The 17,800-nt window shown below is 42.1% G+C and overlaps 1 protein-coding gene across 1 annotated transcript in view; it reads right to left on the bottom strand.

The window, feature by feature from the left end:
• Nucleotides 1-17,800, bottom strand: part of LOC115130481 (X-linked interleukin-1 receptor accessory protein-like 2) — a 295,213-nt gene that overhangs the window by 43,112 nt on the left and 234,301 nt on the right. The window contains exon 5 of the mRNA XM_029661669.2: nt 14,951-15,025. Within this exon, the coding sequence (XP_029517529.1) occupies nt 14,951-15,025 (75 nt within the window). The remainder of the gene's footprint in view (nt 1-14,950; nt 15,026-17,800) is intronic.

Below are 17,800 nucleotides of genomic sequence, written 5' to 3'. Positions count from 1 at the left end.
AGTATGATCTTTGTCCCCATGCGTAGTCTGGCTTTTTTTAATGGCGGTTTTGGAGCAGTGGCTTCTTCCTTGCTGAGTGGCCATTCAGGTTATGTCAATATTGGACTCCAAAGTACGTTCATCTGTAGGAGCCAGAATGCGTCTCCTTCCTAAGCGGTATGACGGCTGCGTGTTCCAATGGTGTTTATACTTGCATACTATTGTTTGTACAGATGAACGTTGTACATTCAGGTGTTTGGAAATTGAACCAGACTTGTGGAGGTCTACTATTTGTTTTCTGAGGTCTTGGGCTGATTTCTTTTGATTTTCCCATGATGTCAAGCAAAGAGGCACTGACTTTGAAGGTAGGCCTTGAAATACATCCACAGGTACAACTCCAATTGACTCAAATGATGTCAATTAACCTATCAGAAGTTTCTAAAGCCATTACATACTTTTCTGGAATTTTCCAAGCAAGTTTACATTCAACTTAGTGAATGTAAACTTCTGACCCACTGGAATTGTGATACAGTTAATTATCAGTGAAATAATCGTCTGTAATCAATTGTTGGAAAAATGACTTGTGTCAAGCACAAAGTAGATATCTTAACCGACTTGCTAAAACTATAGTTTGTTAAAAAGAAATTTGTGGAGTGGTTGAAAAATTAGTTTTAATGCCTCCAACCTAAGTGTATGTAAACTTCCGACTTCAACTGTATATTGTGGTAACATGGACTCTTAACAACGTGATTAACCTTTAATCATATTATAAGTAAATCCAAGACATTTGTATGGCTATTATTAATTCCCTGGACTTATTATTTATTGTCAGTGGGCAGGAGGGTTTCACCTCCCACAACATCAAGCTTATTTTATTACAGAAACAAACAGATATCATTGCTTTGTTTGATTACCATGATTGGCAAACATAAACCCAGGATCAGAGGATAAACAGAGTTTTTTTAAATCAAAGATGGCCTTACTAAAATAAGTGACACCATTGAAATAAAGATACTTTTCAGAGGTTTCACACACTTAAGTTACGGTACCAGAACCTCAAAAACACCCTAAACTATTTTAGGAGAGAACAGATAATCAACAGTTCATTATCTCTGGAAATGGATACAGTCAATATCCTGTATAACAGGAAATTAAGCTGCCATGGTTTGGAGCAATTCCTCGTATCTGTTAAACTAAACCAGGATGTGTGGGAGGTTGATATTTAGAAAACTTCCAGTGTTCCAGTATGCAGTCTAAATAAAGTCCAGTACCATCTCCGTGTTGAGTCCAATCTTGGCAGACATCTAATTAACATGTACTTGATGGGTAACTTAAAAATGATGGGGTTCATGACCATCGTTAAAAGAATATTAAATTAGATTCAACCTTATCTCCAATTTGTGCACAGGTTAATTACCTTCCCAGCCTTTTGGGCTATTTCAAACGCACAACTACCCAGATTAACAAAATGAAGAATCATTGTGAATGGTATTAAATTGACATTTTAGTCATTTAGCAGACACTCTTAACTAGAGCAACTTACAGTTGCATTCAAGATAGCTAGGTGGGACAACCACAAAAAAAGTCATTGTAAGTACATTTTTCCTCAATCAAGTAGCTATCAGCAAAATCAGAGTTAGTAAGGAACATTTAAAAAAAAGTTGAGTGAGAGTGTTAGAGGTTGCTGTGAGAAGGGGGTGCGAGGGGTGGGTGGGGAGGTGCTGTGTGATAATTTAAGATACTATTTGAAGGGGTAGGGTTTCAGATGTTTTTTAAAGATGGGCAGGGACTCTGCTGTCCTAGCTTTAGGGGGAAGTTGGTTCCGCCATTGGGGTTACAGGACAGAGATGAGCTTGGACTAGGCTGAGTGGGAGCTGCACTCGCATATGGGTGGAAGGGCCAAGACACCAGAGCTGGCAGAACGGAGGGCTCGGTTTTGGGTGTAGGGTTTGAGCATCCCTTGAAGGTATGGCGGGGCAGTTCCTCTTGCTGCTCTGTAAGCAGTAGTGGATGCGAGCTTTGACTGGAAGCCAGTGGAGTGTGCGGAGGAGCAGGGTGACATGGGAGAACTTGGGAAGTTTGAACACCAGGCGGGCTGGAGCATTCTGGATAAATTGCAGAGGTTTGATGGCACAAGCGGGGAGCCCAGCCAACGGTGAGTTGCAGTAGCCCAGACGGGAGATGACAAAAGCCTGGATTAGGACCTGCGCCACTTCCTGTGTGAAGTAGGGTCGTACTCTACGGATGTTTTAGAGCATGAACCTGCAGGAGTGAGTCACTGCCTTGATGCTTGCAGAGGACGACAGGATGTTGTCCAGGGTCACACCAAGGTTCTTTGCTCTCTGGGAGGCAGACACTGTGGAGTTGACAACTCCATCTTGAGTAGCTCTATCTTGTCTAGGTTGAGCATGATGTGGTGGGCCCACATCAAAGCTGAGATATCAGCCAGGCACATAGAGATGCATGTTACCACCTAGCTGTCAGAAGGGGGTTCAGAGAAAAGTATTTGAGTGTCATCCGAATAACAATGATAGGAAAGACCATATCAGGATATGACGAAGCAGAGTGCCCTGCTGTCAAGAGAGAAGAGGAGAGGGCCTACAACCGAGCCCTGGGGGACACAAGTCATGGGAGTATGTGGTGCAGACACAGATCCTCTCAATTAAACCTGGTTGGAGCGGCCTGCCAGGAGGATGCAATCCAAAAGTTTGCAGAGCCTGAGACGCCCATCCATGAGAGGGTGGAGAGGAGGATCAGATGGTTCACGGTGTCGAAGGCAGATTCAGAGAGTCAGCTTTGGCAGTGAGGAAAGCCTCTGTGACACAGAGATGAGCAGTCTCGGTTGAGTGACCCGTCTTGAAACCTGAATGGTTAGGGTCAAGAAGGTCGTTCTGAGAGAGATTGCGAGAGAGTTAATCAGCGATATCAAGGGATACTAGTCTGTAGTTTTTGACGTTACAGGAGTCGAGTGTTAGTTTCTTGAAGAGGGGACCGACTCTGAGATTTTTAAGTCAGAAGGGAGACAGCCAGTAGTCAGGGATGAGTTGATGAGGGAAGTGAGGAATTTGAGAAGGTGTCCAGAAATGCTCTGGAGAAGGGAGGAGAGGATGGGGTTGGGTGGGCAGGTTTTTGGAGGGCCGGTCCTCACTAGTCGCAAGATTTCATCTGGAGAGGTCAAGGTGTAGGGTAGTTCTGTGTGAATGGAACCAGTGGACTCAATAGGCTGAATGAATGGGAAGCAGATGTCGTCAACCTTCTTTTCAGCTGGTTGACAAAGTCGTTTACAGAGAGGAAGGAGGGAGGGTGTGGAGGACTAAGAAGAGAGGAAAAGGTGAAAAAGAGTTGCCTAGGGTTAGAGGCAGAAGCTTGCCATTTAGAGTGATAGAAAGTGGCTTTCGCAGAAGATATAGAGGAAAAGAAGGTAGAGAGGAAGGAGTGGAAGGATGATAGGTCCTCTGATAGGTGCTTGCAGCCCTGTAAGCTCGCAATGAAAAGGAGGGGAGGGCCGACAGTGAGAGTCATAGGATGTGTAAAGGGAGGAGAGTAGGGTTGAAGAGGCAGAAAAGGGAGACAGGAGAAAGAAGGACTTAGCAGAAGGGAGAGATGATAGGATAGAAGAGGAGATAGTGGGAGAGAGAGAGCGAAGATTGAGATGGCGCATGACCATTTGGGTAGGGGCTGAGTGGCTAGGGTTGGAGGAAAGGGAGACAGAAAAGGAAACAAAATAGTGATCAGAGACCAGGAGGGGGATTGCAGTGAGATTAGTAGGCAAACAGCCTCTAGTAAAGATGAGGTCAAGCATATTTCCTGCCTTGTGAGTCGGAGGGGACTGGGAAAGGGTGAGGTCAAAAGAGGCAAGGAGGGAAAGAAATTATTCGAAGGCAGAAGTCGGGAAGTTGAAGTCGCCAAGTATGAAGAGCAGTGAGCCATCATCAGGAAATGAGCTTACGAAGCTGTCAAAGCTCATTGAGGAACTCTCTAAGGGCACATGGTGGGCGATAGATGACAACAATGAGTGGACAAGTGACAGTGACAGCATGGAATTCAAATTAGGAGATGGACAGGTGAAAGAGGGAGAAAAGAGAAAATCTCCACCTAGGAGAAATGAGTAGCCCTGTGCCACCACTGCGACGACCAGTGTATATCTTGATACAGCATGAGTCACTACTGGGGTGTCACTGTAGAATCATAATTATGAGATAGAGTGAGTAAGGAAACTAGGGCATAGACTTAGAATAGCTATAGGACTGCAACAGATGGAGGGCAAAGGGATTTTATTGGGTAGCAGTGGTTGATTGACAACTCTCATCAGGTCTGACCATTGCAGGGTAATAGAAGCTTCTGTCCTCCATTATTGTCTGGTATATCCAGTCTATGAATGCAGGGGACAAGTGGTGCAAGAAACAAGACAAAACATGTCACTTTGTAAAGATGTACAGTATGGAATGGTCAGACTGCACTTATGGGACCCAACAGTAAGTGCTGAGAAACTCCTTGACCTCAGGTTGACTCCAGAGAGACTTACTTCATGGAAATGTATGTCAGGAGTACAGGTCTGACAGTGGAAGTGAGAGAGAGAGGGAACAGGGCAATGCAGATCTGTATGAATTAACCTTCAAACTATCCTGACTGAAAAGAGGGTCGGATTTAGGTCAAAATTCCATGTGGCAATCTAGAATTAAAACTATTCTGTGGCTGTCTGAAGTTCAGAGGTGACATTCTGAACACATTGGGTCAATACTAATCTTCCTATTCACAATCACATCATGAGCCTCCTAGGGGCCTGCCAGGGATTTCATTTTAATACAAATCTAATTTCACTCAATTTCCTTTGGTTTTGGAAGAGATTGGTACGGAATTAGAGTTTTAAACTTTGATAGGGTCCCTGCCATGTGCTGAAAAAGGAGAGTGCACTGCATGTGTGAGCTATTCATTCAAAGTCAATGTTGCATAAGCAACTGTGAGGTTATACTATGGTGTTTTCATACCACTATATTACTGCTTCAAATATGATCCATCGTCTCTGTTGGGAATAGATAAACACACAAACCCCTCAACAACAAATATGAATATATATCTAATACACTCACACTAGAGTACCTTTCCAGGTCAGAGATGCGAAAGGTGACATGCACCTTTCATTAGGAACGGTTTATGCCACAAAGTACTCATTGTTTATGTCAGACATGATCTATGGAAAGAACATTTGTGGTTACCGCACGTTACACAAAACTGCCCCATCGAGGTCATATCTGTCGAAACAGAACACACCTGACCTTCTCCTCTAAACGTTCACTCCTGAACTAGTGCTATGCAGTTCGTGAACGACTCATTCTTTTTGAATGATTCTTTTTACTGACTTGAGAGCCATGATTCCTTTTCTGAGTGACTCGTTCATTTTAGTCATTCGTTTGACCTGCTGGCCGCAATGAATTCTACAGCAGGATTAATACGTGCTCCTCCGTTGACTCAGGAGAAGTGCTCCGAGCAACGACTGCCTGTCATATATGCAAAAGAGATCATGATGCAGTTAGCATAGAGAAGAAAAATACATGTTCAGAACTGATAATTGATCGCATGGTACAAGAATGAATGCAATTAATTGATTGTTGAATGTTATGATGGACACAGCTTTGTAAAACCAAAACATACAGTTTATCCTCAACAAACTCGAACTTCGGAACGAATCGTTTAGGGTGCTGCAGTTTTCAAATGATATTGTGCTTATCACCCTCACGACATGCATTCCGCCAAAAGTCATTCACAATCAAGTCCGTTTGTGGCCACAACTAGACCTCGTTTCAAATGTACACTCTTAGAGAAAAGGGTTCCAAAAGGGTTCTTCGGCTGTCCCCATAGGAGAACATTTTTTGGTTCCAGGTGGAACCCTTTTGGGTTCCATGTAGAACGCTGGGTTCTACATGGAACCCAAAAGGGTTCGGCCTGCAACCAAAAAGGGTTTTTCAAAAGGATTTTCCTTGGGTGCAGCCAAAGAACCCTTTAAAATCACCTCTGGGTTCTACATGGAACCCCAAAAGGTTCGACCTGCAACCCAAAAGGGCTTTTCAAAAGGGTTTTCCTTTGGGGACAGCTAAAGAACCATTTAAGGTTCTAGATAGCACCTTTTTTTCTAAGAGTGTACCAAGAAATGCTCTTATTTGTATGCTTAGCTATTGACAAATGCACATTGTATTGAATGTTATGATGGACACAGCTTTGTAGAACCAAAACATACACACTTTCACAAGTCTCACTCACAAATGACAGCTCCAAAAAGCCCCTTATGGTGAACTACATGTGAACGAGAGGCTTGTAGAATGATGACTATTTCGAGTTTTCAGTTCATCGTTAGCCGGTAGGAGGTCCTGCGTGCTCCGGGCATTACTGACTCAAATGAACGAAATGAGTCGAAAGATTCGTTCATTTGACTGAACGAGTCGAAAAGGTTTGAGTCAGTAAAAAGAGCTGAACGTCCCATCGCTATCCTGAGTGCCACAATTCTTAAAGCGTAAAAACAACCAGACCACACACTGACACCACTAGAGGTCATACATGAAGCTAGCTGTACAGTATATAACTGATTAGTTGGTGACTTGGCATAGTCTTGGTGTGATGTTAAAATGTAGTCAAAGCTTCAATGTAAAAAAAATAATCACATAATGTGGATACTGATTAATTCAAACCTTTCGGAAAAATATGGGTTTGTTACCACAGTACTAGTTTTTTTTTAAAGCATTTTTTTTACCACACATTCTGTAAAGTTCTGTATGATAAAAAAAAAAATTGTAACGTTGCCTGTGGATACCGTAGCTACGTGTCATGCTGTACCGCAGAGCTCACAGAAAGGTCATTAACATTAGGCCTTAAAAGGGCACACAAGCTCCTCATCCACAGCAGTATGTTGAATTTGACTTCACACACACTGATAACTGGATAAGCCTGCCAGACCTGCAGTCCACAATAACAAGTATATTTGATCCTGCCCGATACATACACATATCTAATTTCACCCTATCATCAGAGAGCAACAAATGAGTCAACAAATGAGTCTGGATGAGTGCCATATCCTTGTAAAGACTTCCTAGTACTACAGATTCAAGGCAAAAGGTATCATGCAATTTCAATAAGGGATTTATTCATGACTAGGCTAGGCACAAAGAGCCTTTTCTGCAGCTTTCAACGTAAAAAAAAAAAGATCAGCATTTGCATTTTAAAAGAACACCTGTGATAGGCATAAATGTGTTGTGAAACAAACCGTGCAAATGGCTTGACATTTTCATTTCACTTGTCGTCCTTTCAAAGGGAGCTGTTGGAGCAGCACAATCAACTGCTGCAATGCACTGGCCTGTCAGGTGGATGTGTCACCTGGCCTGCGCTGTGCTGTGATGTAACCTAGCTCCCAGCAGCCTATAGAGGGATGTGTGTGTTAATACAGAGAGGCTAGCTTCCTGTTTCTGGTACTCTGGCCATGCCACAGGGTTACCTTTGACCCCAGGACCAGCCCAGTGCCCATTCCCTTAGTGCAAACCGTTTTTATTTAATATCCACTTACTCTCTGGAACAGTGACCAAAAAGTTGATTCCTTTCCCACAGGGTGACAGAGAGAGGTAATTCCATTCCATTATCTCGGTTCTTTTCAGCACAGGATAGAGTTAGACCGATAGGATGTTTGACAATTTGGGACAGATTTTCCTCTGTAGATAGGGGACCTGGGGGATGGTGAGTGACCCTGGTCATATATTTATTTTCATTTTTTAACATTTTTAAATCAGCCAGATACAATCATACACATAAGAACATCAACTTACAGATGCACACATCTCATCTGCCCAGACCCACATGCTCACACCCTCAACCCCTGGTGCTTGCATTATGATTTGCTTTATAGTTGGACTGGTCTTTGAGGCCAGATGCATCGCAAACTGAGTTCTAGAGAAATGGTGTTTGTGGTGGGGTGAGAGGGATAGAATGAGGTGGGACGAGGGTCTGATTTAGACACATCTGCACGTGTCAAGAGGTTAATGGCACTAATCGACATAAAAACATTGTTGAACTAGTTAAACGGGAAGCTAAATTAGTACTAAACATATTCATAGACAACATGGTACAGAATGAATATGATATCTGGTCTCAAGACAGTACTGTATCAAACCGATAAAAGACAGCAGGGAATTTCAAAATATCTGTCCACAGAGGTGATTTTCACAAGATCATTTACCCCATGTCAATGACTGTGATAGCTAGCTATCTCCCATCCATACACAACACACACTACCGCCTCCGCACTCTAGATGAGCGGCTGTATACTTAACAGGCAGCACACGCAACATGAAAGGACTTGGAAGGTTGGACTTCTATACACATCCCTAATAGAGCTCTCATGGCTGCTCTCTGTGCTGCAGAGGAGAGGAGAGAAGCTCCTGTCAAGGACAAGTCATTATACCACTAATTAGCTGCCTTTATTATTATTTTACTACTGATGATCTGACTTGTGCATCTGCATGCTAACAACAGACACAGAGAGAGCCAAGCCTAGCCTGGCGATGTGGTCTAGCAACCAGGAGAAAAACATTTATATAGGATACCAAATAATTCAGTTTTTCTGATGTTAACAGGGTAATTACTGTCTTTATCAAGGCTTTGAAGACAGTGGCTTAATTATGGACGAAAAGGAAGTTAATTCTGACTGAAACGAGGTTTGAGGTTAATTTGCTAGTTTGAGGTTCACACTCAACCATTATGGACTATGATCATGGCCAGTAGGCTATCTGCTCTATATTTTGAGGACTATCATATTTCATTTGATCAATGTTAGCAAACTGCCATGTCAAGTTAATCTTTGACTGACTAGTAACGAGTCATGAGGAATGGGACCTCCTTGGGCTTTTGTACACCAGATTGGCAATCTTTAATTATAAAAAGATCAAGAAAATATTCCCCCTGCAATTGGAATGACACTGTGATATCCAGTTGGTCATTCCCCCTGCCTTCCTACCTTGTTATTGTAAACCAAAAAATCTGCAAACCTTTCTGAAACAATCATAAGTGACAGTTTTATTGGCAAGTATATTTTGGGAAACAGAATGACATGAAAATTGAGAACAAAACAGAACAAAAGGATCAGCGAAATGGCAGAACGGAAATTGCAAATGTGGATTTTGGAATGAAACGTGCATGATGATCACTGTCTTTGTTCTTTCTTGGCTTGGTAAAATGTTTTATACTCATACTGTACATATTTGATATACAGTACCAGTCAAAAGTTTGGACACACCAACTCATTCCAGGGTTTATCTTTATTTTTACTATTTTCTACAATGTAGAATAATAGTGAAGACATCAAAACTATGAAACAACACATATGGAATCATGTAGTAACCAAAAAAGTGTTAAACAAATAAAATTATATGTTATATTTGACATTCTTCAAAGAAGCCACCATTTGCCTTGATGACAGCTTTGGAATGCATTTCAATTAACAGGTGTGTGCCTTGTTAAAAGTTAATTTGTGGAATTTCTTTCCTTCTTAACGCGTTTGAGCCAATCAGTTATGCTGTGACAAGGTAGGGGTGGTATACAGAAGATAGCCCTATTTCGGAAAAGACCAACTCCATATCATGGCAAGAACAGCTCAAATAATTAAAGAGAAACGACAGTCTATTACTTTAAGAAGTGAAGGTCAGTCAATCCGGAAAATTCTAAGAACTTTGAAAGTTTCTTCAAGTGCAGTCGCAATAACCATCAAGCGTTCTGATGAAACTAGCTCTCATGAGAACCGCCACAGGAAAGGAAGACCCAGAGTTACCTCTACTGCAGAGGATACGTTCATTAGAGGTACCAGCCTCAGAAATTGCAGCCCAAATAAATCCTTCACAGAGTTCAAGTAACAGACACATCCCAACATCAACTGTTCAGAGGAGACTGTGTGAATCAGGCCTTCATGGTTGAATTGCTGCAAAGAAACCACTACCAAAGGATACCAATACGGAGAAGAGACTTGCTTGGATCAAGAAACACGGGCAATGGACATTAGAACGGTGAAAATCTGTTTTTGGGTCCTAATTTGAGATATTTGGTTCCAACCGGCGTGTCTTTGTGAGACGCAGAGTAGGTGGACGTATGAGAAGGTGTGGGGGTGCTATGCTGGTGACACTGTCAGTAATTTATTTAGAATTCAAGGAGTGATGGAGTGCTGCATCAGATGACCTGGCCTCCACAATCACCCGACCTCAACCCAATTGAGATGGTTAGGGATTAGTTCGACCACAGAGTGCAGGAAAAGCAGCCAACAAGTGCTCAGCATATGTGGGAACTCCTTCAAGACTTTTGGAAAAGCATTCCAGGTGAAGCTGTTTGACAGAATTCCAAGAGTGTGCAACACTGTCATCAAGGCAAAGGGTGGCTACTTTAAAGAATCTAAAATCAAAAATATATTTGGATTTGTATAACACTTTTTTGGTTACTACATGATTCCAAATGTGTTATTTCATAGTTTTGATGTATTCACTATTATTCTACAATGTAGAAAATAGTAAAAATTAAGAAAAACCCTTGAATGAGTAGGTGTGTCCAAACTTTTGATTGGTACTGTAAATCATATACTACTGTGTACTATACACATTGTTTGAAACAAATAAAGTAAATATGCCATATATAGCAACTTCAAAGGTAACCTGGCATTAAAAGTACATCATTGCTCTAACAAACCATCATGAATTAGCTTGCTTTTTATTCTGAGAGTTGTGTCAAAGGAATGAATGTTTCTTAATATTAGGCTCTGTTAATGTACTTCAGCTCCAAGAAGAGGTAGAATGACCTACTGCCAGAAGCTAAGACCTTTATAAATGTGTACTACATACTGTATGGGGCGTACAGTGTAAGCATGGGAATAAACACACAGCAAACACATCATAAAACAATAAGCTGAAGACAAAGCTATTCCTACTGCCATAATACTCTGCGGTTGATCAATGTTAAGTATTACAACTTGATTCTGTAGTTCTCAGATACACACAACACACAGCGGGATTCTGTACCCCACCCCACTGACTCCTCTCCTCCTCTTACTTACTCTCCCCCTCTCTCTCTCTCTCACTCAAGGTTGCAAACACAGCTAATTAACATATTTATGAGTCTTGCAACCAACTCTGATGACAAATTATAGTGAGAGAGATATGTTCCTACACAGAGCGCAATCGCTCTGCCGTTACTCTATCATTCTGACACCCAGCTCTCTCTGCGCTCAACGGGATGGGCCTCCAACTCTGTTTCCTGTCACTCTCTGGATATTTATATCAAGCATAAATACCCAGACACTGATGGAGTGCCAATCCACCCCTCCGCATTACAGAGACATATTTGTCTTCCTATGTGTCACAAATTCCAAGAAACTGAAGAGCCAAGCAGAAGCAGGAGATGCTGGAGCCATGCTTGGTGCACTGTGGGGGAACTGAATGCATTCACATAATTGGATTGGCCTACGTGAGGATGACACTGCCCGTTTGTCACCGACCCTGTGATTAGATCAAGGTGAATATGTGGGAATGTGGCGTTCATTCAACAGTGGTATTTATGGTCTGCCATTTTGGGTTATTGCACACCTGAGGTCAAGACAAACTACAGATGTAGGATCTTAATTTGATCATCCTGTTGTTGCAGGAAATGCAAACTTGTAATGCATTCTAAGTTTAAAAATGCTTCTAAAGTTTGTAATTTGCACTTTTATTTTATTTGACTTGATTTGCCCTAACTAAAAATGTATCAGCCCCTACAAAAAGGTCCATTCATTTTAATCCACACAATAATTCACATTTTCTGTTGCTGCAGGATAAATATTTTTTCCTGCTCTGAGAAACTGGTCAAATTAAGATCCTACATCTATATACAGTATGAGGATTTTGCTCATATGACATTAATGCACAAAAAATAGGCACATTTTGAGATGAATAATGTGCTTTCCTGGAACATTGTGCTAACAATACCCCCCTCCTCCTGCAGTGTATCCATCTAGCCAGGAGCCTCAGTGTACTCTCAGGCGTTCTGTCTTAATATGGCCTCTCCTCTCCTCCTCCTCTGCTGGAAAAGCCTTCGTGGCGTGGGGCTGTCCATGAAGAGAAGGCAGAACCACAGACAGAGCAGAGACACAGCGGCGCAATGCTCTCCTCTCCTTGGTCCTCTCCTTTATCGTGTCACTCCTCTCAGATGCTCCGGCGGCTAATCAGGCGCCCTGTGGCTAATAATAGGCCCTTCTCGTGTAAAGGGTACGGGGGAGCTGATTTCCATGGAGCTATTAAATCTTCTCTGCACTTAGCGTCTCCTCAGCTAATAAACACTGACAGCTGTGGCCTAATGGTCCAGCCTCCAGAACTCACCACAGTGCCTGCCGCACAACAATTAATTACCAATTTTGTGGGGCTACAGGTTCTTGTCAAGGAGCCCTTTCCTTTTTCAGGGGACGCTGCTGTTTTGCCCATTTGAGGAGGAGCAGTTAACAGCTCACATTTAATTTGATGAGATGCGGATTGGATATCATATAGAAGGACTTCATTCAATCTGTTAGGTCTCTTGAGCCATAAGCATATTCACATTCACGTCATAAATGTTTTATGTGGATTACAAGGAGTAATGGTAAGGGAAGGTTGATCAAATCTACATTATATTTATTCCAGCTTTTGTTAATTTCAACACTCTCAATATTTGTTAGTCTATGAGTATAACAAAACTGTGTGTCAGTTAGAGATAGTGTCACTCTTCCTCCTTTTTTGTTGTTGCAGATAAAGCAACATTGACAACAAGACTGGGTATAGTCACGGCTCACAAAGCTGTAAATATCTTTTTGTTATTAGGGTCCCTATTTCAGTACAAATGACCAGTTCCTTAGCTTCAGAGGGAGAATGGATCCTTGAGAAAGACATTACTTTAGCAACACCCAAGGTTTATGCTTTCTCTCCTTCAAGCAGCCCAGACCATTCCCTGTTCCCTTTCTAATCATCATTCAAACAAACATCTTAACATAGAAAGGCCTTTTTTCATATCAAATACATAACGTCGATATGAAATCCTTGTACCCATTGCTGTTGATTAAAAAAACAACAACAACATAAGAGAAATTGACAATATTGTAGGAGGAAGTCATGTTTACACTTTACGAACCATTCTTAACATACAGTGCTTTCCGTCATACGGCAATGCCTTTGGAGAAAACGCCCACCACACACACCCTGCCAGAGATGTTTTTTCCCCCTGTATCAGGCGTAGTTAGGGGTCCTTTCTCCAGACGCCCAGGCACTCGATAAATCCTGATGCGCATGGATGCAATGCCTGTGACAGAAGGTGTGACATCCATTGTAGGGCGCAGGGGGCTTGCTGGATGAGAGAGATTTATGCTGTGTTATACAGACTGCTCACTCTATTAAGTTTAATTGGGTTGGGGCTGCCCGACTCTTCATCCTATCAGAAATATAATAACCGCGCAGAGAAAGGTAACGATTGAGAATGGCAAAGCAGTAAAGATATTTATTCCATAGGAAGAACTGCAATAAATGTCCTGGGGTTGTAAAGCAAGGCAAATAAGGTACAGTTTGTGTGTTATCCAGAAAGCTATTATGCACTGATTGGGTAACAGGGTTGTTCTTAAACTGGGGAAAATACACATCATTTGTAAAACAGCTTGGATTCAGCCTGTTTTCGTCTAGCAAGACTACTGAACAATGAGGGTAATTGGTGTACCAAGTGCCAATCACCCACAGAACACCTTGGCCTAGAGCAGAGTATACAATTACTGTATCTGTAAAGCAAGGCTAACAAAAGTCCAAATGAAGTAACTTCTCATGGAAACCGTAAAATGACATGCAACAATGTAGTAGAACTGAATAGTGTTCACAATATGGCAGAACTGAATGTGAACACTGCACAAGGTAGTAGAGTGCTAAGCCAACCCATCATATCGGAGCCAGTTGTTAGGTGTTAGGTGTTGTGAAGTGTATTATTTAAATACTGAACAGTGAAGAAGAGGAAGGAGGAGGAGAAGAAGAAGAAGACAACGACATCTCCTTGGCTCTGCAGGAGCTCGGAAACTCCATCTCTTCAGCTGTCTCCTCCCAGTCTCTGTGTTGATGCATGTGGAATAATGGCCTATAATTTACCCCAACTTGACAGCTTAAATATGCCTTCCTCGCACTTGTTTTGTTATTGTCAACTGGTCCTGAGCTCCAGAATAAGATTTGAAGAGTGTTTGTATATCTCGCAGGCAGGGCTTTTTACATGGTAAGTGCCGAAAGCACATTGTAGTATGAATATGTGGTTGAAACGTTCCGGTAAAATGTTTTAAATTAAGTGTAATTTTGACACAATCATTGTATGGACACAGATTTGAAAGAATTGTGTTGTTTCACGCTGATAACAGTGGATTTTGGCCCTTTTATTAAATGGTTTTAGCCTACATTGTACAAGGTGCAGGAGAATGAGCTGAGAGGCTACGGCCGGGCACCTCCCCCAGGTTAGAACAAGCTCATAATTAAATATGGAAACAAGGGTCAGGGGAATACTGCATGCCAGTGGTAATGCTGTGTTCTGTTTTGATCTCTCTGAACATTTGCCTGCCTTGTGTGTTATACTTTCTCTTAGTCCCCAGATGTATGTATTGCAAATGCCCCCTCAGGCATATTTGGCTGATTGCAGCAACACTTTTTAATGGGGTTGACTCAGGCATTAGAATGCAGTGTTGGTGATCACTCTGCTACTTTACAGTAGAGGACATTCCAACAAACAGAGCTCCAAAACTATATATTGACACAGCAATGGCAATGTATCCCCATCCAAAAGGCACTGCAGTAAAATGCATTTTGAAGAACAGGCCAGCCCGGTTGGAGAGAAAGCAGCAAGGAGCCCCTGACTATTGCAGTCTATAATTACACTTGTCTGCTCTATGGAGAGGAGACCGTTAGCACTGGCTCCCATGGGGAAGACTTACCCGGTTGGACATCTATAACACTGGCCTGTCTCTCAGTGGGGAACAGGACCTTCGGGGGTCTGGTTGTGAGGAGAGCTGTAAAAGAACAAGCACACATTGAGAGATAGGACAGACAGTAGGGAGAAAATAAACATATTGTTGTTTTGGCGATTACACAGCGTCTCATACTGAGCGATGTTGAGAGGATCAGTAAATCCATGCAAATAGAATGTAGCTGTTTCAGTGCTGTCAAAACTCTTCCACAAACATAATTTATAAATATCATTATATTATATACTGTAATCAGTTAGCTTGTGGGAACACCAGCAATTTGCTGAGGAGTGCTGAGTTGTATCATTCTAAAATGCAGATGCACGCACACACACACACACACACAATTTCAGTTTGAGGACACTAGGAAAGGGGAAATGTGTAAATTAGAACCACTTCAGACCTCAAGAGACTTGTATTACCAGGACAGTTAGCAGAGTGTGGGATACAGAAGTGAGCTGAATAATCGTGGGACACTTTGATCATGTAAAAACTCGGTAGATTAATTACATAAAATCATCTAGAGATATGCTCTAAAAACACTGAAAGTATTTGATCTCCTGGAGTTTAGTTAAGAGTAGTGAAGTGGTTTCCGTGCTTTAGAATATCCTGACAAAGGTAAATGAAAGCAGACACGGTATTTAAACGCTGGGTGCACACATGAGTGAGAGAACATTGTGGTATAGGGCTAGCTATATTTGAAGGGAAACATGACAGCAGCAAGCTTTCATGTTTACAGTTTGAGACACACTTGGATAGAACTGTATTGGTGCTAAAACTGCCTGACACGCTCATTATATCTGTGAGTTTTAAAATGCTTGTTTTCTTTGTATTTAGCTGCATAATCTATTTTTCTAGAGCATTAAAGCCAACATAAAGAAACCAACTTGTTAAAAATAATCATTCGGAACTTTTCAAGCCATTTCTAACGGTCAGAATATTAGCTACTAATGTAATCCTTGTACAATACAAGGCAAACTTGCTGCGTGAAAAGTTCAAATTGCAGTTGCCCTGTACATAAAAATGGTCATAATGAATATAATGTGCAGAGTCAGCGAAAATATTGACACTGCATTCACTGTATACACAAACACTAATGATATAAACAGCAATGAGGTTAGTTTGTTCTGCATATCTGGCAGTGCACAGTTTACTCTGCCCATTCACCGGGAGAAAAGGGGCCAAAACCCTCAGAGCAACCTTCAATTCAAGGAGAGAGAAGAAAATTGTATGTTATGAACATTTTTATCTTTTTGGCCCCCACTTAATTTTCTCTCCATTGTATGAGGAGCGGCGGTAGCGGGAGTGAGGGATGAAGCTGGGACCCCTCATCCATCTTGGGGGGACAGCTGGAGCTTTAGCATGCAAATGAAAGCTATCATTCTTGTCAAGCAAGGAGCCAGAGAGAGCCCACACGCCTGCAGACCCACAGCCACTTAATATTCTCCACCCGGCAGGACCACCCTCGATGGGTGCCGACCCTTCCCGGCCTCTTTGCAGCCCCTGTAGGTCACCTATGGCCGGACCCCTATCTGCGGCACCACCTTGCTCCCGAGAGAGCAGCCCCCTCAGCTCAGGGGCCCTCTCTCCATAGAGAGAGAGATAACACTCACTTGGACACACAAATTAAGTATTAACATTTTGTATGTTGCCATGCTTAGGCCTTATTGATAATACTCCTCAAAGGGAACACATCAAACACAGTGTGGCTATGGTATGGGCATGTTCTGTACATGTCAACACAGTGTGGCTATGGTATGGGCATGTTCTGTACATATCAACACAGTGTGGCTATGGTATGGGAATGTTCTGTACATATCAACACAGTGTGGCTATGGTATGGGAATGTTCTGTACATGTCAACACAGTGTGGCTATGGTATGGGAATGTTCTGTACATATCAACACAGTGTGGCTATGGTATGGGAATGTTCTGTACATATCAACACAGTGTGGCTATGGTATGGGAATGTTCTGTACATATCAACACAGTGTGGCTATGGTATGGGAATGTTCTGTACATATCAACACAGTGTGGCTATGGTATGGGAATGTTCTGTACATATCAACACAGTGTGGCTATGGTATGGGAATGTTCTGTACATATCAACACAGTGTGGCTATGGTATGGGAATGTTCTGTACATATCAACACAGTGTGGCTATGGTATGGGAATGTTCTGTACATATCAACACAGTGTGGTTATGGTATGGGAATGTTCTGTACATATCAACACAGTGTGGCTATGGTATGGGAATGTTCTGTACATATCAACACAGTGTGGCTATGGTATGGGAATGTTCTGTACATATCAACACAGTGTGGCTATGGTATGGGAATGTTCTGTACATATCAACACAGTGTGGCTATGGTATGGGAATGTTCTGTACATATCAACACAGTGTGGCTATGGTATGGGAATGTTCTGTACATATCAACACAGTGTGGCTATGGTATGGGAATGTTCTGTACATATCAACACAGTGTGGCTATGGTATGGGAATGTTCTGTACATATCAACACAGTGTGGCTATGGTATGGGAATGTTCTGTACATATCAACACAGTGTGGCTATGGTATGGGAATGTTCTGTACATATCAACACAGTGTGGCTATGGTATGGGAATGTTCTGTACATATCAACACAGTGTGGCTATGGTATGGGAATGTTCTGTACATATCAACACAGTGTGGCTATGGTATGGGAATGTTCTGTACATATCAACACAGTGTGGCTATGGTATGGGAATGTTCTGTACATGTCAACACAGTCAACTCTTTATTTACCACTGCTGTTTGAAACTTCACATCTGCATATTCC

The sequence above is a fragment of the Oncorhynchus nerka genome, linkage group LG6 (genome assembly GCF_034236695.1).
Source record: "Oncorhynchus nerka isolate Pitt River linkage group LG6, Oner_Uvic_2.0, whole genome shotgun sequence".
NCBI lineage: Eukaryota > Metazoa > Chordata > Actinopteri > Salmoniformes > Salmonidae > Oncorhynchus > Oncorhynchus nerka.
Note: the sequence above shows the minus strand (reverse complement) of the source record. Positions and strands in the feature narration are given on the sequence as shown.